A 25,776-nucleotide genomic window follows, 5' to 3' on the forward strand; every position below is an offset into this window, starting at 1 on the left:
TCGTGATGTGACGGAGAGACTGCCGAGACTCATCAAGCCCTCGGATCGCTACCCCTTCCTGCTTCTCCACGTGGGCACCAATGATACTGCCAAGAATGACCTTGAGCGGATCACTGCGGACTATGTGGCTCTAGGAAGAAGAATAAAGGAGTTGGAGGCGCAAGTGATGTTCTCGTCCATCCTCCCCGTGGAAGGAAAAGGCCTAGGTAGGGAGCGTCGAATCGTGGAAGTCAACGAATGGCTACGCAGGTGGTGTCGGAGAGAAGGCTTTGGTTTCTTTGACCATGGGATGGTGTTCCATGAAGGAGGAGTGCTGGGCAGAGACGGGCTCCATCTTACGAAGAGAGGGAAAAGCATCTTTGCCAGCAGGCTGGCTAACCTAGTGAGGAGGGCTTTAAACTAGGTTCACCGGGGGAAGGAGACCAAAGCCCTGAGGTAAGTGGGAAAGCGGGATACCGGGAGGAAGCACAGGCAGGAATGTCTGTGAGGGGAGGGCTCCTGCCTCATACTGGCAATGAGGGGCGATCAACAGGTTATCTCAAGTGCTTATATACAAATGCACAAAGCCTTGGAAACAAGCAGGGAGAACTGGAGGTCCTGGTGATGTCAAGGAACTATGACGTGATCGGAATAACAGAGACTTGGTGGGATAACTCATATGCCTGGAGTACTGTCATGGATGGTTATAAACTGTTCAGGAAGGACAGGCAGGGCAGAAAAGGTGGGGGAGTAGCACTGTATGTAAGGGAGCAGTATGACTGCTCAGAGCTCCGGTACGAAACTGCAGAAAAACCTGAGTGTCTCTGGATTAAGTTTAGAAGTGTGTGCAACAAGAGTGATGTAGTGGTGGGAGTCTGCTATAGACCACCGGACCAGGGGGATGAGGTGGATGAGGCTTTCTTCCGGCAGCTCACGGAAGCTACTAGATCGCATGCCCTGATTCTCATGGGTGACTTTAATTTTCCTGATATCTGCTGGGAGAGCAATACAGCGGTGCATAGACAATCCAGGAAGTTTTTGGAAAGCGTAGGGGACAATTTCCTGTCGCAAGTGCTAGAGGAGCCAACTAGGGGGGGTGCTTTTCTTGACCTGCTGCTCACAAACCGGGTAGAATTAGTGGGGGAAGCAAAAGTGGATGGGAATCTGGGAGGCAGTGACCATGAGTTGGTTGAGTTCAGGATCCTGACGCAGGGAACAAAGGTAAGCAGCAGGATACGGACCCTGGACTTCAGGAAAGCAGACTTCGACTCCCTCAGGGAACGGATGGCCAGGATCCCCTGGGGGACTAACTTGAAGGGGAAAGGAGTCCAGGAGAGCTGGCTGTATTTCAAGGAATCCCTGTTGAGGTTACAGGGACAAACCATCCCGATGAGTCGAAAGAATAGTAAATATGGCAGGCGACCAGCTTGGCTTAATGGTGAAATCCTAGCGGATCTTAAACATAAAAAAGAAGCTTACAAGAAGTGGAAGGTTGGACATATGACCAGGGAAGAGTATAAAAATATTGCTCGGGCATGTAGGAATGTTATCAGGAGGGCCAAATCGCACCTGGAGCTGCAGCTAGCCAGAGATATCAAGAGTAACAAGAAGGGTTTCTTCAGGTATGTTGGCAACAAGAAGAAAGCCAAGGAATGTGTGGGCCCCTTACTGAATGAGGGAGGCAACCTAGTGACAGAGGATGTGGAAAAAGCTAATGTACTCAATGCTTTTTTTGCCTCTGTTTTCACTAACAAGGTCAGCTCCCAGACTGCTGCGCTGGGCATCACAAAATGCGGAAGAGATGGCCAGCCCTCTGTGGAGATAGAGGCGGTTAGGGACTATTTAGAAAAGCTGGACGTGCACAAGTCCATGGGGCCGGACGAGTTGCATCCGAGAGTGCTGAAGGAATTGGCGGCTGTGATTGCAGAGCCACTGGCCATTATCTTTGAAAACTCGTGGCGAACCGGGGAAGTCCCGGATGACTGGAAAAAGGCTAATGTAGTGCCAATCTTTAAAAAAGGGAAGAAGGAAGATCCTGGGAACTACAGGCCAGTCAGCCTCACCTCAGTCCCTGGAAAAATCATGGAGCAGGTCCTCAAAGAATCAATCCTGAAGCACTTGCATGAGAGGAAAGTGATCAGGAACAGCCAGCATGGATTCACCAAGGGAAGGTCATGCCTGACTAATCTAATCACCTTTTATGATGAGATTACTGGTTCTGTGGATGAAGGGAAAGCAGTGGATGTATTGTTTCTTGACTTTAGCAAAGCTTTTGACACGGTCTCCCATAGTATTCTTGTCAGCAAGTTAAGGAAGTATGGGCTGGATGAATGCACTATAAGGTGGGTAGAAAGCTGGCTAAATTGTCGGGCTCAACGGGTAGTGATCAATGGCTCCATGTCTAGTTGGCAGCCGGTATCAAGTGGAGTGCCCCAAGGGTCGGTCCTGGGGCCGGTTTTATTCAATATCTTCATAAATGATCTGGAGGATGGTGTGGATTGCACTCTCAGCAAATTTGCGGATGATACTAAACTGGGAGGAGTGGTAGATACGCTGGAGGGGAGGGATAGGATACAGAAGGACCTAGACCAATTGGAAGATTGGGCCAAAAGGAATCTGATGAGATTCAATAAGGATAAGTGCAGGGTCCTGCACTTAGGACGGAAGAACCCAATGCACAGCTACAGACTAGGGACCGAATGGCTAGGCAGCAGTTCTGCAGAAAAGGACCTAGGGGTGACAGTGGACGAGAAGCTGGATATGAGTCAGCAGTGTGCCCTTGTTGCCAAGAAGGCCAATGGCATTTTGGGATGTATAAGTAGGGGCATAGCGAGCAGATCGAGGGACGTGATCGTTCCCCTCTATTCGACATTGGTGAGGCCTCATCTGGAGTACTGTGTCCAGTTTTGGGCCCCACACTTCAAGAAGGATGTGGATAAATTGGAGAGAGTCCAGCGAAGGGCAACAAAAATGATTAGGGGACTGGAACACATGAGTTATGAGGAGAGGCTGAGGGAGCTGGGATTGTTTAGCCTGCAGAAGAGAAGAATGAGGGGGGATTTGATAGCTGCTTTCAACTACCTGAAAGGGGGTTCCAAAGAGGATGGCTCTAGACTGTTCTCAATGGTAACAGATGACAGAACGAGGAGTAATGGTCTCAAGTTGCAGTGGGGGAGGTTTAGATTGGATATTAGGAAAAACTTTTTCACTAAGAGGGTGGTGAAACACTGGAATGCGTTACCTAGGGAGGTGGTAGAATCTCCTTCCTTAGAGGTTTTTAAGGTCAGGCTTGACAAAGCCCTGGCTGGGATGATTTAACTGGGAATTGGTCCTGCTTTGAGCAGGGGGTTGGACTAGATGACCTTCTGGGGTCCCTTCCAACCCTGATATTCTATGATTCTATGATTCTATGAACTGGGGATGTTTAGTCTACGGAAGAGAAGAATGAGGGGGGATTTGATAGCTGCTTTCAACTACCTGAAAGGGGGTTCCAAAGAGGATGGCTCTAGACTGTTCTCAGTGGTAGCAGATGACAGAACAAGGAGTAATGGTCTCAAGTTGCAGTGGGGGAGATTTAGGTTGGATATTAGGAAAAACTTTTTCACTAGGAGGGTGGTGAAACACTGGAATGCGTTACCTAGGGAGGTGGTGGAATCTCCTTCCTTAGAAGTTTTTAAGGTCAGGCTTGACAAAGCCCTGCCTGGGATGATTTAATTGGGGATCAGTCCTGCTTTGAACAGGGGGTTGGACTAGATGACCTCCTGAGGTCCCTTCCAACCCTGATATTCTATGATTCTACGATTCTATGATGCTATGATTCACATCACCATCGGAAGCTCAGGATGGGTTTCTGCTAAAGGAGTCTGTGAAGTTGCATGCTGCAGGATATACACCCAGAAGGGCCTGAGTGGTAGCCCCCCACAGCCCACTGATTGGCTCATGCTGGTATATAGGAAGTCATCATAGAAAGCTGTCTGAGCAATGATGCAAACTATTTGCTTGCTTCTGCTCCAGACCTTGTCTTGCTGTGAACCACAGACTCTGCTACTTGCCTCCTCTATGCAACTCAGCACCTGACCCTGACTTCCAGGCATCCTGACCCTGCCTGACCTGATCTGACCCTGACTCCGCTACTTGCCTCCTGTCTGCAACACAGTGCCTGACTCTAACTTCCTGGCATCTTGACCTGGCTTGACGCAACTCTGCTACTCATCTCCTGACTGCAGCTTGGTAACTGACCCATGCAGACAGACTGCCCAAGGCCCAGCCCTGACACTGAGACAAGCTGAGATTTTAGTTTGGACAGAAAGAGACAGGTCTGGAGCAGAGAGGTACTACACTGGCTAGTCTACACTGGCCACAGCAGCGCTTTAACGTGGCTTGTGTAGTCACAGCAGAGTGCTGGGAGACAGCTCTCCCAGCATTCTAAAAAACTACCTCCAGGAGGGGCGCAGCTACCAGCGCTGAGAGCACGGCTCCTAGCGCTGGTGCCCCTGTCTACACTGGCGCTTTACAGCACTGAAACTTGCTGCCCTCAGGGGTGTGTTTTTTCACACCCCTGAGCGAGAAAGTTGCAGTGCTGTAAAGTGCCAGTGTAGACAATCCCTAAATTGTAGAGATAGTAGTTAAATTTGTGTTTGTAGATGAGATTACCCAAAGTAAATAGATGGTGTAGAGGAAGAATAGAAGAGGACAAAGTACGGAGCCCTGTGGAACCCCAGAGAAAACTGAGGATATCCTCCAAAGAACCTTCTGAAGGAGCAATTAGAGAGGTAGGAGGACAATCAGGAGAGGGCAGAGTCATGGAAGCCAAGGGAGAACAAGATTTCAAGAAGAAGAGTATGGTTGACTGTGTCGAAGGTGGCTAACAGGTCAAAGAGAATGAGGATGGAGTTCTGATCCTCAGCTTTGGCTAAAAGGTCATCTGTAAAATTATGATAATACTTCTCTACATCCCAGGAGTGTTTAGAGACTTAATTAATTAATTTTTTAAGCACTCAGATCTTCATTTGAAATGCACTATAGAAACAAAAAATATTGTATAATTTTTAAAAATAATTATTAAGATCCTATATGGCTAAATTTTACAAACCCTCTAACTTTGTCACCCACAGTTTTGCTTCTGCAAAAACTGACATTTTTGAGTGCAAATGCTTCTGTGCATGAAAACTAAGCAGCTAGATCTCTAACTGATTGACATGGTCATGCAAGTGCTGTGTGTGTGTGCAAGATCCACAAGCAGTTCTGTGTGTAAAACTGTTGGAGCAAATGTGGCACCTGTGTTGAGGGCACTTCAAAAATTTGGCTCATATTATTTTGGGCTTTGCTAATGAAGAGCCAGCAGAGGGAGCATGAGCATTTTACACTTACATCAAACAGGATAAGAAATACAATCAAAACTACTAGTATGCTGTGAGGCAAAAGTGCCCATTCCCTGAAGCTGAAAAAAATACCGTCTCTCATAAGTCATCTGTAAGAATTTTGCAGTAAGAATCACTTGACCAACAAGGACCATCTAATAAGTTTCAGAGTAGCAGCCGTGTTAGTCTGTATTCGCAAAAAGAAAAGGAGTACTTGTGGCACCTTAGAGACTAACAAATTTATTTGAGCATAAGCTTTCGTGAGCTACAGCTCACTTCATGGATAAAGTGAGCTGTAGCTCACGAAAGCTTATGCTCAAATAAATTTGTTAGTCTCTAAGGTGCCACAAGTACTCCTTTTCTTTTTTCATCTAATAAGTGACGCTTATCAGCTTTTCAGGAGTATATTACTGTATTGTCTATCATTGTGCCCATTGTTACTGACACCTGGAAAAGATTTTCAAGGCACTATTCAAATAAGTTAGGGCTCTGGGGGTTAATAGGCCACTGAAGGGCTTGTGTGTGTCTCTGGTGAGTTTTAGGATTTGGTCAACTAGCTCATCTCACAACTTCTTGTGGCCAAAGGTCCTGCTGCCTGCTCAGCATGGCTTAGGTTCAAGCAGCCAGCTGGTACGGAACTTACTCCATAGCTGAATCTGGTCCAAAGATTTTTATGGAGTTTTCAAAAATGCATCACACTGGCACATGCAGTAAACCCTCTGCTCTTCAACAGGTTCCTGAAAAACTACCTTATCGTGCCATATGTGTTCCAGGCTGCTAACCATCGTCATTATATACTGGATTACAACACAGTATGAATTAAATTAAAAGCAAACATCTGAGATACAACACAAACATTTGGAATGAAGGCATGTGATCAGGATTGCGCTGCAGAGCCAACATGCCTGAAGCAACAAATACTCATCTAAGGGAACCTTGAATATTAAAAGAAAATAACATTTTATATAAAAAAAAATCATTATAACAAACCCATTTGAAGTGATTCTTTATCTCTTGCCTAAAAAGATCAACTCTTCTCTCTTTTCAATCTCCTACTCTAAGTTGGTCAACAAAGTGAATTGCATCGTCTAGAATGAAAAAGCAATGCGGTCTGGCCTCCTGTAATAATCTTGATTGAGTCTTACCAGAAACAATAGGCCATGTCTATGTAAAATGGATCATGAGTGTTTATTGGTTGTAGTAAAAGCCCCTCTTCTTTTTAACTAACGCTAAAGTATAATCATGTGTTAACTTCTCAGTTTGTGGAATCTTATGAGTGCTGTGTGTCTTAATTAAGAATCCTATTCTCAGAGCTGTACAGACATTAATGATGGTGCTGATTCACCAACAAGGAAGCAAATCTATAGAGAAACATGCTGGTTTGTGCTGCATTTGGATGCACTGGAGGGAACCTATGTCTGTCAAATTGAATAGGACAAAATTAGTATGGAAAGACATTTGGTTTTTTTGCAACAGTGTGAAGTGAGTGCAAAACACTACTATTATGTTCACGGCATACACAAAGAGAAATTAAATAAAAACATAGATTCTCTTGCAGGAAGGTTGCAGCATCATGCTTCATTTCTTAGCTCTAGATCCCTCTAGCCAACAGGCAGGACTAGGATCCCCCCTCCACCACCACCATTCAGACTGATAGCCTGTGATTCCAACACGGTCTTCAATACACCAAAACTACCAGATCAGAATGCAGTAGTATAATCAAGGGTAAACAAAGTTTACCCACTTCTCATTGGGAAATATGGAGTGTAGGTTTACCCATTTCTTTCTGTACCACCACACCACTGCCAGAATGTTAGCATTTCACACCAGCCTTGCCCTGGTGTAACTGATTAAATGAGTAGTAGGATAACAGTGAATCACGTTCTTTGTACTTAGCATTTATTCTTCATGTTCATCAGCAACTTGTGAATGATCATAATTTTTTTTTTGTGAGCGCTGGCAGTGGGTGTGGAGCTGTACAATCCATGCATAAAGGAAGTCTGAGTCCATACCCTAAGAACCTTGTACTCTAAAATGAAATGAAAGTCAGACATAATGGTGTTTAGAGAGCAAAGCTGAAAAAGTACCAGTGTCCAGATTATATTTCCTGAGACCCTTGGGGACTACAAGGTTTGGGGAAGATCCCACTACCTGTTCTCTGGGGACTAAACCCTGTCCCTGACAGGAAGATGGGGGGAGACAATTCTATGAAGGAATCCTTACAGTAACATTCTCCACCAGAGTCCCCTCCTGCAGATTTTCCTGTGGGAGTGGATCATCCATCCCCATGATATAAGAGCTGGTCTCTAAGCGGTGTAAATTCCTTATTTATAAAATATATAAATGGATTATTGTTTAAAGACTCCATGGAAGAAGAGTGTTTTAAGGAGAAGTCTGAGAAAGTGCTGGTGGATGTTTGGCCACCCTGTAATATACTTGATAACTTTAAATAAAGGGGGGGAATGCTAATCATAATCAATTTCTACAGTGACTGGTGAGAACTGCCTTCTTGAATCAAGTGGTTTATTAATGCTAAACACACTGTGACAAACGTTAACTCTACAAGCAAAAGTGCATTTTCCCCTCTAGACTCTACAGAGTTGTTTTCAAGAGCAGCTGAGGCTCAAGGCCCAGGTGAGACTTCTGGAGTATCGTGTGAAACAGCAGCAGGTAAAAATAGTGCAGCTCTTACAGGAGAAGGAGATTCAATACAGTGACACCGGAGATGAAAACAGTGTTATTGACCTGGGAGAAAAAAGACAATACGCAGGTTAGAATTTATTTCTTCTTTTCACATTGTGTCTATTTGAACTCGTGTATATGTTTCCATGGCCAGTACAACAGAGACTTCAGCGTTACAGTGATGCTTTACAATTCCCCCAGGAAACTGTCCCACCAAGACATAGCATTCAGCTATTATCCAGGCCTTTGTTGTCTTGAGATCAGATTGTGCAATGCATTCTACATGGAGCTACACCTTAAAACTGTCCAGAAACTGAAGTTGCTGCAGAACATTCCAGCATGCTTTTTAAAATGCTATCTTGCCAAATTATACCTGCTCTAGATCTGTACTAGCTACCTGTTGGCTTCTGAGTAGATTTTAAGGTGATAACCTTAGACTTTAAGGTGACCTATAAAAACCTAAGAAACCGGACAGCTACCTATCCAAGAATCCACCTCTCCCCCATTGTGTTACTGCTACAGCTGCAGTGAATGATGGCATTCAAGATGGCGCTTCCCTCCATATAAAATAAAAGGGGCTGGCTGTTTTCCATGAGGGCCCCACAACTTTGGACCTCATTTCCCACCATCTCAGTCCAAAACAGCTGATCTGTTGAATTAAAATTCTAAAACAGGTGAAACTCTAATAAAAAACAAAAAGTGTAATAAGAGCAGGGAAAGAATTTTTCATGCTTTAAAGAACATGATACAAATAAAGGAATTTTAAAAAAACCCCACAGCTATGGTCTGTTGTTTAGAGCCACATTCTTTAGGTATATAAACAGAGCCTGAGCTAAGAGACTGAAGAGAAAGGGCAAAGCCCTTTCAAACATGTTTTTAATCATATTTTTTCAGCTGAAAAATGAGTCTAACTCCCAACTGTTTTCAATTTAATTTTAGGAACACCCAGCAATGCAATACTATATGTCTTGATTTCTCCCAGAAGCATAGACACTACCAGCTCAGCCAGGACACATGAAACAAGACTATACAGAACAATAAAAGTTAATAAAACTTTAGAATCCTATTGCTCGGTGACCAGAAGCCAGTACAGACTTCATATAATTTGTATTTGTGACCTTAGCTTTAGTTTGGCTGATGATTTCGTTATTCAACTAGATTCTGGGCTCCACTCCAGCTGCTTTGTGCCAGCAGATCTAGCCTCTTTAGGATCCTCCCCACAAGTGCTGTAGAACTACAATGGTAGAAACAGGACTACCTCCAGTACTGAAGAATACAAAGGTGACTTAAAGCCACCATTTCATAAACCCTCCTGCCCTGTGCTGAACTCAGCTCAGCTGGAATGGAGGATTTGATCCTCTGATTTTTGCTACCTTAAGGGTATTGTTAAAATGAAACATAAATAACAGATAGTCAGCTAGGACTGCCACCTTTCTAATGGCTGGTAACCAGACCCTCAAGGCCCTGCACACATCTCTGCCTCTTCCCCCCAAGGCCCTGCTCCATCACTCGCCCCTCTCCCCCCATCCTCCCATAGGATTGCTGTTTCTGAGGTACATCTGCTCACACATCCTAGGGTAATAAGGACAATCTGCACACACATAGGGGGATTTTCACTTACACTCATTTGAATTTCTTCATTTCCACACACATGCACACAGTGGAAAGTTTGCTTCATTAGCACACTGGTTCTGGAGAGCAGGGGAAGGGAGCTCCCCTTTTGCACATACAGCTGAGGTGAAAGGGAGGACTCCCCCTACATTTACATGGATGCCTAGATAGGGGAAGAGATTCCACTTATTTGCACCAGTACCTAAGAGAGAAGAAGGTCCCACCCACTTGTACACACAGTGGAAGAGTGGAAGGAAGAGAAACAGATGCTCCCCCATTTGCAGCACACCCACCCAGTTCCTGTGTCCTGCCAAACTCCAGGCTGAGAAACTTACTGAACTTTCCCCAGTTGGTCTGTTGGGAGTGGCTGGGGCAAGGAGGACTGTGAGCTGTGATTCGCTGGGTGGCAGGGCACTCAGCTATGATTGGCTGGGCTCTGTTCCCCTCCTCACGAGGGTGGTGTGCGTTCTCTGGGTAAGCATCTCTCAAATCAGAAGTGAGCAAGTTTCCACAGATCCAAAAAATTGGACATCAGGGCTTGTGAAATGGTACTTGGACACACAAGCTGAAACCCGGACTGTCTGGGTGAAAACCGGATGGGTGGCAATCTTATAGTCAGCTAACAGAAATCTCAGGTTTCTGCCTTTCACCCTTCATAGCCTGCTAAATCTGTGTCTAATACTAGCCAAGTCTAGACAAACACTAACACATGTCAGCCATTTGCCATCTCCAGTCCCGCTGAAGGAGGAGTGAAAGATTAGGAAGGACAGTGGACATAGACCACCCTACAATGACTAAACTACTGAAAATATTTTAAAAATTGTAGTTAGAGACCAGATTTCCAAAGGTATTTAGGTGCCTAAAAATGCTGATAGGCACCTAATAGTATTTCCAAAGGTGCCTAGCCAGGTTAGATGCCTAATTCCCATTGAAAGTCAGCATTAGACACCTAACCTGCTTAAGGGCTTGTGAAAATCCCACAAGGCACTAATCTGCATCTTTAGGTGAATGTGAATATGAATGCCCAATTGTCCGTATAGATGAGATTTTTTTTTTCAGATTAAGAGCCTGATCTAAGTGCATCCTGTAACTGTTATTATTTTTTGTCTTAAAGTAGCATCTAGAGATCCTAACTGAGAGCAGGACCTCATTGTGTTAGGCACTGTATATAAACCTCATAAGACCCTATGCAGAGCTTGCACTTTAAATGGACAAGACAAACAGTGGATGAAAGGAAAGCAGTGCTGAGTACCCTGAACTCCCACTGAAGTAAATCAGCAGGGTCTCTCAGCACAACTGTAGGATTGGGCCCCATTTCATTGTCTCTTCTAATATTCAGGGCGCCATATTTCACACATTATTGCCACATTAACTAGCAAGATATGGAGAACTTAATTATAGTTGGGTTTTTGTTGTCTCTGGTACTATAAAGAAAAATCCCCAAACATATCCCTCCTTTTCCCCATTTGTCCTGTCAACAACGCATCACATTCATTATTAAAACCATTCTGCCAGTGAAAGCAAGCAATCAGCTTCCATGCTGGGTGTGAAGCTCTGGTTTTGATCTAACATCTATAATGCTTACAGGACAGTGAGACTCTTTTAGAGACTGAAAATATTGTTACAGCTGGAGGGCATTTTAAGGTGAGAAAACATCAAAGTGAGCTGTAGCTCACAAAAGCTTATGCTCAAATAAATTGGTTAGTCTCTAAGGTGCCACAAGTACTCCTTTTCTTTTTGCGAATACAGACTAACACGGCTGTTACTCTGAAACTTAAAATTTCAAAAATTGTCAGCCAGCCACTTGTTCTAGTCCAAGGCACCATTTTGGCAGTCAAGGGTTCAAAAAAAGAAAAGCTTAATCACAGATTCATATTGAATATCTTCTGTTTCTATAAAAGACGAAGCTACTTCCATAGTTTTCAGGACATTTGTGTTGTAAGAGTACAGCAGGTTTGTTGCAGTTCTAAATAAAATCTTCTCTTCCTTCTGGGTCACCTCATTCAGTCACTACCCAAGTCCTAAAGGGCCAAATCTATCCATAATGTAAATCCATTGAAGTCAATGGACTCATACCAAGAGAATTTAGTCCAGTGGGCCTAATATGCTCTCCTCTCCGCATGCTGCTCTCTCCACTGTTCAGCTACAGTTTTCCCATGTCAGGTGTGTGCAGATAATCAAGAGCCAATACAGACACAAGCAGTTTCTTAGACAGGAAGGTTTGGATGCTTGGATAGCTGAGTTTCCAATGTATATTATATATATTCCATTCTACAGCATGACATGCCTTCTTATAATAAAGGCATGTCCTCCTCCCTGTGCCAACCCCTAAAACCCAGATTTCACCCCACAATCTTTGGGGGAGAATCTCCCTTCCTGCAATACTAACGGCCCCTTATACAGGAGAAAAGGCCACTGGATTGCTGTATTTATTAATAGTAATATCATTGTTGGTGTGGTTATATATTTGTATAGCATCCACAGTTCACAGGGCACTTCACAGAAAAATAAGGCAGTAAAGTCCTTGCCCCATAGGGCCCGAACCCTTACCTATCTCTATAGTCATGCACAGGCATCTTCAAGGAGCTGAGCACATCATGCTCAAATAAATTTGTTAGTCTCTAAGGTGCCACAAGTCCTCCTTTTCTTTTTGCAAATACAGACTAACACGGCTGCTACTCTGAAACCAGTGGATTAAGCACATTCTTAAGTACAGTGCAGACTTGGGACTCTGCTGAGAAAATCATGAGTGTTTGAAAATTTGAGACTATACTCTAAACTAGTGAAACATTCTTTAAATTCCTCCCATCGACTGGCTTAGATCTTATTTACATTACTTTTCTCTATTATAGTCTGTTCAAACCCTGGCACAGTCTTTTGTTTTCAGTATAAACTGTTTATTTTCTGGTCTAAAACGCACTGGGGCTTTCACAAGGGAGAAAGAAAATAGTTCAGAATGTTCCAAACTGGCCCACAAATGCAATTAAAAAAACAAAATGTTGGCAGAACCCCAGCCAACGTGTTCAGCAAGTTTTCAGAGGTAAATCTTACAGTTAATCACCTCTACCTTTGCCAGGAAAAACAGAAAGAGTTGAAAATTGTATGTCTTTCCTGTGTGACTGACAGTCTGAGAGTAGATTAGATATTAACAAAGAACTCCTTTCATATAAAAATTAACTCCTAGGAGGAAAAAAAAGATTATAGAATTATGGAATTATTGTGCATTCATTGGGCCTTATTCTCTGAACCTTAGTCAGTCACTTATACCAATTCAAAGTGAGAGCAAAATAGTATCAAATCACAATGGGAACATTTTACATACCGGAGTATGTGAGTTTGGACTCATGCTTTAGAAGGTGCAAAGGTGTACCAGGTTCAATGTTTATTATTTTTCTCCTAACAGTGATGATTCCGTCCTGCTGTTTGTGGCTATTCTACAATGAGCAAAATTCTGTAGTACGTGGAAATCCCACTGAAGTTAGTGGGTGTTTTTACATTTGAGGAGGCTGTACAAACATGTAATTATGGTAATCAATGAAAATGATAAAACACAAAGATAATATGCAAGTTTTATATTTTTACCATACATTGATTATGTTGATGAAGGTCCCTCTTTGTGAAGCTTGTTTTCAGTAATAAGTAAAGGACCTAAAAAAATCTGTTTTCAACTGATATTTTGAAAGCAGATTGTGCAGAGATCTACAACGATGGACATAAACGCAGTGGATTTTACAAGATGAAACCTCTTCAGAGCCCTAGTGAATTCCTCGCCTACTGTGACATGTCAGAAGGGGGAGGCTGGACTGTTTTTCAGAGACGTTCTGATGGCAGCCAGAAATTTGATAGGTAGGTGTTGGAGCCAGCAGTTATAATTACAAACAAACCACAGGTATCTGAGACCAGGTGAGACCAAGTTATACATTAACTCTAAAGCTATCTCCGTAAGAGACGATCAGTGGTGAAAAGAGAGGAATGATGATTTTGTACGTAAGCCACCAGACTGGAACACCAAAGTTCTTCGTTCAATTCCTGACTTTGCCTGACTTTGCCTGACTCTGTGCCCTGGTCTACACTAGGACTTTAGGTCGAATTTAGCAGCGTTAAGTCGATGTAAACCCGCACCCGTCCACACGATGAAGCCCTTTTTTTTTAATTAAAGGGCTCTTAAAATCGATTTCCTTACTCCACCCCTGACAAGTGGATTAGCGCTTAAATCAGCCTTGCCGGGTTGAATTTGGGGTACTGTGGACACAATTCGACGGTATTGGCCTCCGAGAGCTTTCCCAGAGTGCTCCATTGTGACTGCTCTGGACAGCACTCTCAACTCAGATGCACGATTGTCTGCCGTTGCTCTGACGCAGGGAGGAGCGACTGATGACATGGCTTACAGGGTTGGCTTACAGGGAGTTAAAATCAACAAAGGGGGTGGCTTTACATCAAGGAGTATTTCAGGCAGGACTTCACGGAGGGTTCCAATAAGAAATGGTGCACCTAAGTCATTGTTCTTATTGGAACAAGCAGGTTGGTCTGGCCTCTGATTGATACATGGCTAGATTTACCTCGCTGCATCTTCTCTGTGAGTGACTGCAGTGTGACCTAGAGGAATGAGTCCCCTAGACGGGGGGGTGAGGAGGGGGGGGTTGCAAATGAGTACAAAACAAATCTGGTCTATTTCTTGTTTTGATACACTCCATCTATCTTTTACATCTTTGACTGGCAGCAGACGGTGCAGAAGGACTGCATACCATCCTCATCTCTTGCCTGCCCGGCAGAAGATGGTACAAGAGGACTGCCAGCAATCCGTATCGCCTGCCTGCTCACCATAAGATAATTCAATAGGATTGACTGCAGGACTAAAGAGAATGACTTGATCAAGTCACTCCAAATTTAGTCCCTGCACCCATGTCTGCCCAGGCGCTCCTGATCGACCTCAGAGAGGCGACCAGGAGACCTCGGACATGACGATGATGGCTACCAGTCCTACTGTACCATATGCTGCCATAAGGCAAGGGGTTGCTGCTGCTGTGTAGCAATGCAGTACCACGTCTGCCAGCACCCAGGAGACATACGGTGACGGTTACCTGAGTGGGCTCCATGCTTGCCGTGGTATGGCGTCTGCACAGGTAACTCAAGAAAAAAGGCGCAAAACGATTGTCTGCCCTTTCTTTTACGGAGGGAGGGAGGGAACGGGGGCCTGATGATATGTACCCAGAACCACCCGCGACAATGTTTTAGTCCCATCAGGCATTGGGATCTCAACCCAGACTTCCAATGGGCAGCGGAGACTGCCGGAACTGTGGGATAGCTACCCACAGTGCAACACTCCGGAAGTCGACGCTTGCCTTGGTACTGTGGAAGCACTCAGCCGAGTTAATGCACTTAATGCACTTAGAGCATTTTCTGTGGGGACACACACACTCGAATATATAAAAACGATTTCTAAAAAACTGACTTCTATAAATTCGACCTAATTTCGTAGTGTAGATATACCCTATGTGTGGCCTTGGGTAAGTTACTTAGGCCCAATTAAAGTAGTTAAGAATTAACCCAACTTTAAGCATCTTTTAAAAACAATCCACTGAAACCCTTGGGACTACTCCTGTGTTTTAAGTGAGGCACATATTTAAGTACCTTGCTGAATCAGGGTCTTAATTATTTTGTTCCTCATTTGTAAAATGGGGATAATAGCAACTACCTACCTCACAGTGTTGCAAGGAAAAAATCAATAATGTTTGAGGTGTTCTGATACTGTGATGATGCGGGGGTATGTAAGTACCTAGATGCTGTACCTAGGAAAGGGGATAATATAGGTAAATTGGATTTATGAGCTGCTGCTCCTTTCCCCACTTATCATGTCCAAATGAATTTTGGCTATATCCTCTCTAATCAGAACACCCACTGACTATCAGTAACATTGGCCTAATTATTTGTAGTTAACACTACAGACACATTAAATTCTAACTATAGTAGGCCACAGCAAAAATGGTCATTTGCTGCACTGGGGTATTTTCTTTGACAGCAGTATTTGTGGTAAATCAGATGTTCATAGCACCACTGTCCCACTGTGTGTAACTAAGTTCATTTTCATGTCATTAATAAGCACTGAAATAGTATCTGACATGTTTAGAGTTCTGTGCAAATACTAAACTAGGGAATCCTTTAAAAAAACACCTGTGATGCAGGTAAGCATATATTAAAAATAGTTGGAAAATTGGGGAGGAGAGAGTGTTCTGTGGAAAACCTGGTCTTTTCAGCAAAAAATTGAAAACCAAAATAGTTTGATTCAGAAATGATATTTCAGTGTCCCATGGGAGTGGTAGTTCAGGCGCCTCATGAGTCTGTTCTCCTCTATAAGCCCAAGCTCCTGGGTTGGACTACATCTCCCATGATGTACCATGTGAATTAGGGAATCCCTGGCTGTGGTGCATCATGGGAGGTGGAGTCTGGCTCGGGAGCCCAACATATAGAGGAGAATGGGAACATGAGGCAACTGAACTACAACTCTCATGAGTCACCATGGTGGCATATCTGAAACAAAATATTTATGTACTTGGCTGAAATATTTCAATTTTTGGCTGAAAACCAAAATCTCTTTGGTTTTCAAGCATTTTTTGGTGTGGATTTTGTGTGCATGGGTTGGGTTTTGTTGTGGTTTGTTTTATTTTATAAATTGGTTTTCAGGCATGAGGGTTCTATAAAAAATTTAAACTTTCTATGTAAAGCAGGTACTACTTGGGGGAAAATTATTTTGTTGAAAACCCCATTTTCTGTCTTTTTTTTTACAAAAATATTAACTAGTTTTAGTAAGTATTACTATCCTCATTTTATAAATGGGAAAAACTGAGGTACAAAGAGGTTAGAGACACAATAAGTCAATCTGGGAAAGCGAAGATTAGAATTCAGTAGCTCAAAGTCCTGATTCCCAGCCCTGTGTTCAGTCTGCCAGACAATACTGAGTCCAATATGGTTTTAATATTGTTACATAACTCATACTCAGTTAACATTAATGATGTTACATGCACTACCCTGTTACCATATGTTCCTGATAATCTTTGCAGCCTCATGACCTAGTCTGTAATAACACACTGTAGTAAATGAAGATCTTTAAATGTCTGACACGTTGTTTACTTCTTTTAACTGTAGTGAGTACACCCTGTATTATCCATTATGTATTTTATAGCGCATGCTTGGCTAGCCTCTTTTACAAACTCTTAAACCTCACTGCTAGATATCTCTGCAGTCACCAGTAAACAATACCTTAACATACAGAAACACAAGTGAATCTTGAGGCAAGTTCATTATTAGCACATTTTCACAGTCATATATTGCCATTTCACGTGACATAAGCTAGCAATGTATTTGGTTTTGTCAGTTGATATCTACAGTAATTTTGACAGGTTTCAGAGTAACAGCCGTGTTAGTCTGTATTTGCAAAAAGAAAAGGAGTACTTGTGGCACCTTAGAGACTAACCAATTTATTTGAGCATAAGCTTTCGTGAGCTACAGCTCAATGAAGTGAGCTGTAGCTCACGGAAGCTTATGCTCAAATAAATTGGTTAGTCTCTAAGGTGCCACAAGTACTCCTTTTCTTTTTACAGTAATTTTGTGTCTTTGCTCTATTTCACTAACTTTTTTTCCCTTTTAAAATGCTCTAAATACCAATAGGAAAAGTGTTCTTCTGGAATTGTACTTTTAACCTAAAAACTACTCAGCACATTTTATCGATTAACAATAACTAGTCCTCACAATACCCTTGTTGGTGGTGCGGGTTGATCCTGAGAGGCTGAGCATCTGCAAGTAGGCGAAAAGTGAGCAATACTATTTCTATTTTTCAGATGGAGGGAAATAAGGTTTTAGTTCATTGATTGACTGAAATTGAATTACTGTGCCTTTACAGTGAAGTAACTGAGATCAGTATTAACCCCAAAGAGATTACAGTAAGTGATTTATACAAGACCACAGCGGGAGTGTGATTCTCTCTTCAGGACACTCAGAACCATAAGCCACTGTGTTACTCCTCTGCCTCAGCAAGTGAGAGCTTTGCTACTGTTAAACTGTATGTCAGCTCTCTGACATACCAGTCTGTCTGCCTTGCCAGCAAACTCCTTGAGACTCTTCCATTCTAAACCTTCCTTGCAGGTAACAATCAGTAAAACCTAACTCCTGAGTTCCCCAGAGATGTCTTTCTGCAGTGTCCAGTCCCTTTCACAGAGACAGCGTGCACACCAGCCTGTTAGGTTACCTGAGGACTCATTCTTCACTTAAATATAATAGCAATGAGATGGGTTATAGTAAAACTATTAATAAGTTTTTATTAATAAAGTACAGAGATTTAAGTGATACTAAGCAAGAGAAAACGACAGGTATGGTTACAAACAAAACACGCATTCTAGTCACTAAAACTTTTCATTTTAGCAAGTTACAATCTTTGCCTAAGCAGTTCTCACTTACATCCGTTTACCAACATATTTAGCCCTTCAGGCCAGGGGACAAAACTTGCACAGACACAGAGGATAGTGTCCCTTTTCTTCCCTAAGTGATGGATAACTAAGGGGTTCTCTCTCCTTTTTATAGTACAGGAAACCTTTGAAAAGCAAACCCAGACAAAGTTCCTCTCCTCTCCTGATGTGTGGACACCATGCTGTCTTCCTCATCCCTTGATCAATTTTCTTTTTCGATTGGCTTAATCACTGTAAATGTACTTCCATTGTCTCTGGCCTCTCCTTGCTCAATTTACATTGGAGACAAAGGTAAACAGGTGAAACAATGTTCCTTTGTCTATGGCAAACCTGTTTATCTGCTCTACTCAGGTTGCTTGATCTGAACATATTTCAGGAATATATTTCCAACACATATACACAATTCTTTACACACTGACTGCACATACGTCACACAGTAATATTAGGGACCACTGTATCACCAGTTCTTACATGATACCTCACAAGATACTCTTTGGCTAAATATTCTGACAACAGCGTGTTGGGTGCGACCTTTGCCTGTTGGCATAAAGGGGGCTCTTAGGGTCACAGAGAGTCTGTCAGAGCCACTCTAGAGATGGAAAAATAAAGATCTGCTCGAGCCTAATTTTAGAGCCCAACCCAACCCTGAGTTGACCACAGCCAATCTGAACCCAGCCCAAGCATGTTGGGTTGTTTCATACCCGACCCAAACCTGACACTAGTATTTTGGTCCTGTCAGGTTCAAGTCAGGTTGCAAGGGTCTAACCTCTGGCCCAGAATGCATTTTCTTTACTTTGTTTCTCCATGGAACCATTGGGGCTCATTATCCCCTAGCCCTGCTCTCCCACCACAGCCCATCAGCTGCTCCCAGCCCCAGCCAAGCACTGCACACCCAAAGGGTGGCCAGTTTTCCCCTTTCCCTGGCCACTCCTCCCAGACCTGTGTTAGTGCCACTGCCTCAACCTTGGAGGTCAGGCTGGTGGGCCTTCCCCCTCCCCATTCTCCATGCCCCAGATCTGTTTCCGGCAGCTCCTTCCTGTAGGGTCTGGCTGCATGCCCTGCCTGCTGGCCACAGCTGCCTCCCTTAGCTGTGTGTGCTGTGGAAAAAGAGGCACGGCAATTTGACACCACAGTACAGTGAGGTGGCAGTGGCCAGCAGGAGCAGGGCAGGCAGCCACTGCTGTACCAACCCCCAGTGCAGCTTGTGCTCAGAGACTGCCTGACTCAACTCGAGCCTGAGTGTCAGGTTGTTCTCCACCCGATCCATCCTGAACCTGACACTTTAGTCAGGGCTCATTGGATTTGCGTTCCATTGCAAGGCAAAGGAAACAACGATTTTATCTGATCTGTCTGGCATTTCTAGTACTCCCTTCACTATAGTATCTAGGCACCAGAGAGAGACACAAAAATGGCAGGGCCTATCAAAAGACGTGCCCCTAGCTCAAGGGTGGGAAAAGCAAGGTGATGCTACAGCTTACAAAACAGTAGCAGCGAGATCTGTGGAAATTTCATAAGCTACTCAGTCAAATCACAGAAGGTATATTATTTCTGATGAAATGCTGTGTGTGACACTCCTACACATAAACTTTCATGCTGTGGTCACCCGGGAAGTGTCTCTTCATTGTACACATTTAGGCGATGATTACTGGAATTTAGGCAAGTATATTATGCAGGAAGTCAGACAAAATGGTCATAATGATACCTTCTGACCTTAAAAGCTATTGTGGCTGTGTTTCTGGAAACCAAGCTTTAGTTTGGGTTTCAGCTGCCAGCATAAAAAACTAAGGACCTCCCACTTCCATGTGTGTAAATCAGAAGTAACTCCAGTTAAGTTAATAGACTTACACTAGTTTAAAACCAAGGTAAGTGAGGTCAGAATCATGCCCCAAAAAGTAATTTATTAGTGACTTGATATCATATAAGACTGTGAGGTTAAAACAATGGTGTAGTTCCTAGCAAACTTATTATCCTCTTTCATTATCCCAAATCATTAGTTTCAATTTTATTTTCAGAGTCTGGGCTGACTATGAACAAGGTTTTGGAAATTTTGTTTCAACAAATGGTGAATACTGGCTTGGAAATAAAAATCTTCACTATCTCACCAATCAAGGTAAGATTTGTACAGAAATATTTTTCTTCCTTAGCGGCCTTTGCAATACAGGCAAATCCACCATCTGTTTCTGCCTGTTACTTTGTTTCAGGACCAGGTTCTGATGCAATTTGCACTCGTGTAAATCCTGAGTCACACCACTCATTTGAATGGGGTTGTTTAGAATTTACAACAGTGTAAATTAGATCAGAATCTGGATCTCAGTTCCTAATAAAGGATTCAAACCCTCATTGGACCAATGTGTCAATGGTGTGCAGGGATCCTCTACAGAGCAATGCTCTGCAGTACATAATGCCAGCATCCCCCACGCTCTCAGATCCTTCCTCCCCATAGCAGACCTGCATCAGTTTAACTGACAGTCCTGACCCAGTCAGTGAACTGCATCCGTTCCATTTAGTCAGGACTTGTAGTGGCCACATATGTGACACAATCTGACTGACAATGCAGGTCTGGGTGTTTTCTTATTTCTCCTACTCCTAGGAATGCTAGCAGTGTCTCCATATTTCTAATAATTAAAGGTAGTTAATCTCCTATTGTCCTAACATACCCTCCTCTAAGGGCTTGTCTACACTTAAAATATTGCACTGGTGCAGCTGCACCACTGTAGCACTTCAGTGAAGATGCCACCTACACCAACAGGAGGAGTTCTTCCATCAGCATAGGTAATTCACCTTCTGGGAGGTGGTAGCTACAAGGAGGGTTAGGTTGGTTTAACTGCATCACTCAGAGGTGTGAGTTATACTGACCTAATTTCCTAGTGTAGACCAGGACTAAATTATTGCTTGTTAGATCTTATGATTCAATTTAGTGTACTCATTCCTCCTCCCAAAACCTTTAAAAGGCAGACTTCCTAAATTACTCTGCTGACAGTTCACAATGGCATCATGCCCCTCATTGCTCAATCAGCCTTTGAACATACTCTCTCCTCAGATAAAAAATCGAGGTCAATGGGGTTGAATGGGTGTAAGTGAAAGAAGAATTTATGCTATGCATTCAGGGTCAGATCTTCAATTGTCTTAAATTTGGCACAGCTCCACTGAAGTCATTGGAAAGATGTCAGTTTACACCCTCTGAGGATTTGGCTCTGATTGTTTAATTTACTAATCTACAGAGGACCCAAAGCCTCAAATTTTGGATTTGGATGGTAATTCCCCCAAATTTTGAGGAAGAGCAAATCCAGGATTATGGCTGGATCCTCTTTCCTACCTTCATCAGCAACTCACAAATCCTACCAATGTGAGAGGGCTGGGTGGCTTACACTGGAAAACTTGTACCAGTGTAGCTCCATCAATTTCTGATACAGATCAGCCCCATATGTTTTGTGGAGGGAGAAATACTAATGAAAATTAATTTTAAATGTCTAAAAATTGATTCCAAGCATTGTGGTCTGTTATATGCTCACCTTTAAAGACCTTCATGAGAAAATGTGGCTTTAGCAGAGGCGATGCATGGGGGGGGGCGCATGTGGGGAGACGTGCCCTGCCAGATTTGCTGCTTGGCTTGTACTGAGCATGCTCAGTAACACTGCTGAAGCTGGCTGCCCTCACTCTGTTCCCCTCCCCCACACTACTGGCAGGCACAGGTTGTCTCTAGACGTTAGTGACTATTATAATTTGTATTCTTGAAGTATATCCCACACCTCTTTATCTTCTTTCTTCCTCACCACTTAAGCATTTCTTGCTATTCCTTGTTTTACAACAATTTTAGGAGCATAATTTAAAGAAGATGTTGCCAGAACAATATTAGTTTTATAGAAATTGCTGTGATTTTTATTCATATGAATTTGTCCCATAACTTTTTAAATATGCTAAGTGGCTAAGTCACTAGTGCATTTAAATAAATGCAAATGTGAAAATAAAAAGGCTTGTGGGAGCAAAAGAAGAAACATAAATAGGATTTTAGTCTTTTTACATAGCACAATGGCTTTATTCTGAGGAATGCTGAGAGAGGTTGATTTAACATGAATAAATATTTGTTGTTGTTTTGTTAAGGAAACTATACCCTAAGAATTGATCTCTCTGATTTTGAAGGAGAACGGCGCTTTGCACAATATAAACGCTTCAGAGTTACAGATGAAGAGGTAATAAAATACTGAATAACTTAGTTAATCGGTTAATTCATTTTTTAAATGAAAGCTTGGATTCCGTAGGCAACAGAAAAAATATTATGGAAGGCCATATAATTATAGATTCCACAACTTTCATATACATATATGGTTTTCTAATATCTCTTATTAACACATTTTCTTTCTCACCAAGACCTTAGAATTTTGGATTATGTAATAATACATTGGTTTAAGTTCATAAATTGGTTTTACACAATCATACTTTGTGCCTGTCTTTAAAGATTTTAAATTAGTTTTCTGGTTCTTCAGCAACCTTTTAAATAATAGGCAGTTTTCATAGAACTTTGCTGATGTTATCAATGATGTTGGTTACAAAGATTTTTTGACATGAAAATGTTCAACATAAGATGAAGTTTTTATTAAGCAAAATTAGCTCTGTTAAAGGGTAAATCACAGAGAATATTCTTTGTTAACAAAGGCCTTGATTCAGCAAGGTACTTAACTATGTGGCTAATTTTAAGCATATGAGTAGTCCTGTTACAGTCAATTCACTAGGACCATACATGGTTAAATTTAAGCAATACTTAAGTACCTTGCTGAATTGGGGCCAAATGGCCCAATTATGCTGAATGCCTTCTGGTAGGTGCTGAGTACCCTAAACAGCCACTAAAGTAAAATCCAATTGTTTTGGAGGCAGTAGGAGTTAAAAGCATTCAATGGCTAACAGAAGCCCTTCAGCACCTTGCAGAATTGAATCCTAAAAGCCTGCTTTTAAACACGTATTTAAAGTTCTTGAAAATTCTTTTGTCTTACTGAGCATCATCCCAGTTGCCTTTTACACTGTGTTTAAATGGCAAGAGCTAAATGACATGCCATTTCTGAGTTTATATTAAATAACAGTGAATGGAATGTGTATATTTCCTAGTTAATACCCATATTTGTCAATAACACCCAGAGATTAGTCTAATTTTTCTCTCTCCATTTTTCATTAGAGCTCATACCAGCTGAGCTGTGGTGAATACTCTGGCACAGCTGGTGACTCCCTAACTGGGGGGTTTCACCCTGAAGTGAAATGGTGGGCTGATCACCGAGGAATGAAATTTAGTACACAAGACAGAGACAATGACAACTATGAAGGGAACTGTGCTGAGGAAGAGACAGCTGGCTGGTGGTTTAACAGGTCAGGTATTTCATGAGAGTACCAATACTAGTGATTATGATATCTCCTGATTACATATGATGTAGAAACATATAATATTAGGTGAGATTAGTACAGAGGTGGGCAAACTACTGCCCGTGGGCCTCATCCGGCCCGCTGGACTATCCTGCCCAGCCCTTGAGCTTCTGGCCAGGAAGGCTATCCCTGGCCCCTCCCCTGCTGTCCCCCATCCCCCGCAGCCTCAGCTCGCCGTGCCAGCGCTCTGGGCGGCGGGGCTGCAAGCACCTAACAGGCAGCACGGGTGGTGCAGCTGCCAGTCCTGCTGCTCTGAGCGGCATGGTAAAAAGGCCGGGAACGGGAAGGGGTGGCTGGATAAGGGGCAGAGGGTCCCTGGAGGCAGTCAGGAGACAGGGAGCAGGGGGTGGTTGGATGAGGCGGAGGTTCTGGGTGGGGGCAGTCAGGGGACAGGGAGCGGGGGGGTTGGATAGGTGTGGGAGTCCTGAGGGGCCTGTCAGGGGGTGGGGGTGTGGATAGGGATCGGGACTGTCAGGGTACAGGGGACAGGGAGCAGGGGTGTTGGACAGGGGGTAGGGTCCCGGGAGGGCGGTCAGGGAACAAGGAGCAGGGGGAGTTGGATGGGTCAGGAGTTCTGAGGGGGGCAATCAGGGGGTAGGAAGTGGGAGGGGGCAGATAGGGGATGGGGGCCAGGCTGTTTGGGGAGGCACAGCCTTCCCTACTCGGCCCTCCATACAGTTTCAGAACCCCAATGTGGCCCTCAGGCCAAAAAGTTTGCCCACCCCTGGATTAGTATAATTAATTGTAATTGGGTAATCTGTCATTGACCCCTATCACAGACACCTCAGCACTTGCCCACATGACTGAGCCTGACCCTTGAACGAACTCCTTGCCTGATACCCCTGTATCACACCATCTCTAGCTTGCACTGGACTGACAGAAGGGATTTACTATGTGCTGGGGTTTGCACTCCAAATTCTCACTTGCTGTCATTCTGTATCTATTCTATCTCCAATGTACAGATTCTCTTTAAGGTCTCTGACTTTCATTAAAACAAGTCACCTTGAACACACATTACCACTGCTTCCCATTCTTGCACTTTCCCAGTATTTAGCTAGACCAGATGTGACATTTGTGCAGGCTCTATGACAAGTTAGTGCTAGTGGTTGAGTTAATAGATGCCTAATGTTAGGGGAACCATTTTTCACCCCACTTCACAGGGTCTCAAGCTCATTGTCCATTCATCAAGAAAGGAATGCACCCCCTTATTTAGTGGTTGTTCTCAGAGCGATTATTCTGAGAAGGAAACTTCCTTAAAGATGATGAAGTCAAAGTTTTTAAAATGTAACATTTCTTATACTTGTGCATGCAAGGTGACACAGAAGATTGAACATAAATGATAAATAACCTTGGCCTTGAATATATGGGCAACTATCTATATAGGTTCACTTGAATAATAAGATAAATATAGCTGCAAGGTGCCATTATGCAATATAATTATGCAATATATAGCTATAAAATGCAGTTCAAAGAAGCATATTATCACAATGCAATCTCAGTTCACTTGGGAAGAATTGCCAGGCAGGATCAGCTCCAATGTGTGTGTCTCTCTCTGTGTCACCCTTTGTCTCCCTTTTTAACCCCTCACTTCCCAAAATTCAATACCACTTTCTTTGAGAGGACTGAGATAAGTTAGGCCGATCTCATTACCTGTAGCCACCTCATAGGTTTGTTTCAAAATTAATTTTATCTTTTAGCATATGCTAGGGAAGGAGAATCAACATAATGGATAGTGCAAGGAATTGGGTATAATATCATAGCAAAACCACTTGTGGACTGAGTTTCAGTGCTACTTAAAGCTACAATTATAGATATAGAAAAAAAATCAGTTGTGATCCTGTTCCCAATTAAATGAACCTCCAACCCTAAAATTACATAGGATTGTGATAACGTATCACAGCTCTCATGTATGATGAATCACCAATGACTATTAGTCAACTGAGTCCATTTTCCTCAAAACAAATCTCTTATTATGTCTGATAGCTCAGGCAAAAGCATTATACTTTTGTGGAAATAGCTGCATGACAGGATTTGACAGTTCTTTGTATCTAATATACTATTATGATTCGTATCATATAAATACCACAGATAGCTAGCTCTTGCGGTGCAGGTTTCTATTAGCTGTGGGTCTTTCTCTCTCTTAAAGTGATAATACTGTCTTGTAGCAACTATGCTCTGGATTAAAGATGAAAGCTGCTAATGAAGTTACCCCACTTCCATGATTCTGCCATTTTGTTGAGTAAGCACTTACTACTGAAGTGAACACTGAAACACTC

The 25,776-nt window shown here is 43.0% G+C and overlaps 1 protein-coding gene across 2 annotated transcripts in view; it reads left to right on the forward strand.

Annotated features, from left to right (window-relative positions):
* Positions 1–25,776, forward strand: part of FGL1 (fibrinogen like 1) — a 69,558-nt gene that overhangs the window by 33,068 nt on the left and 10,714 nt on the right. For both annotated transcript variants that reach the window (XM_084626944.1, XM_084626945.1), the window contains exons 4-8: positions 7,929–8,109; positions 13,319–13,478; positions 20,104–20,201; positions 22,193–22,281; positions 23,259–23,446. In XM_084626944.1, the coding sequence (XP_084483070.1) occupies positions 7,929–8,109; positions 13,319–13,478; positions 20,104–20,201; positions 22,193–22,281; positions 23,259–23,446 (716 nt within the window). The remainder of the gene's footprint in view (positions 1–7,928; positions 8,110–13,318; positions 13,479–20,103; positions 20,202–22,192; positions 22,282–23,258; positions 23,447–25,776) is intronic.

The sequence above is a fragment of the Lepidochelys olivacea genome (assembly GCF_965140295.1).
Source record: "Lepidochelys olivacea isolate rLepOli2 genome assembly, chromosome: 4".
In the NCBI taxonomy this organism is placed as follows: Eukaryota; Metazoa; Chordata; order Testudines; family Cheloniidae; genus Lepidochelys; species Lepidochelys olivacea.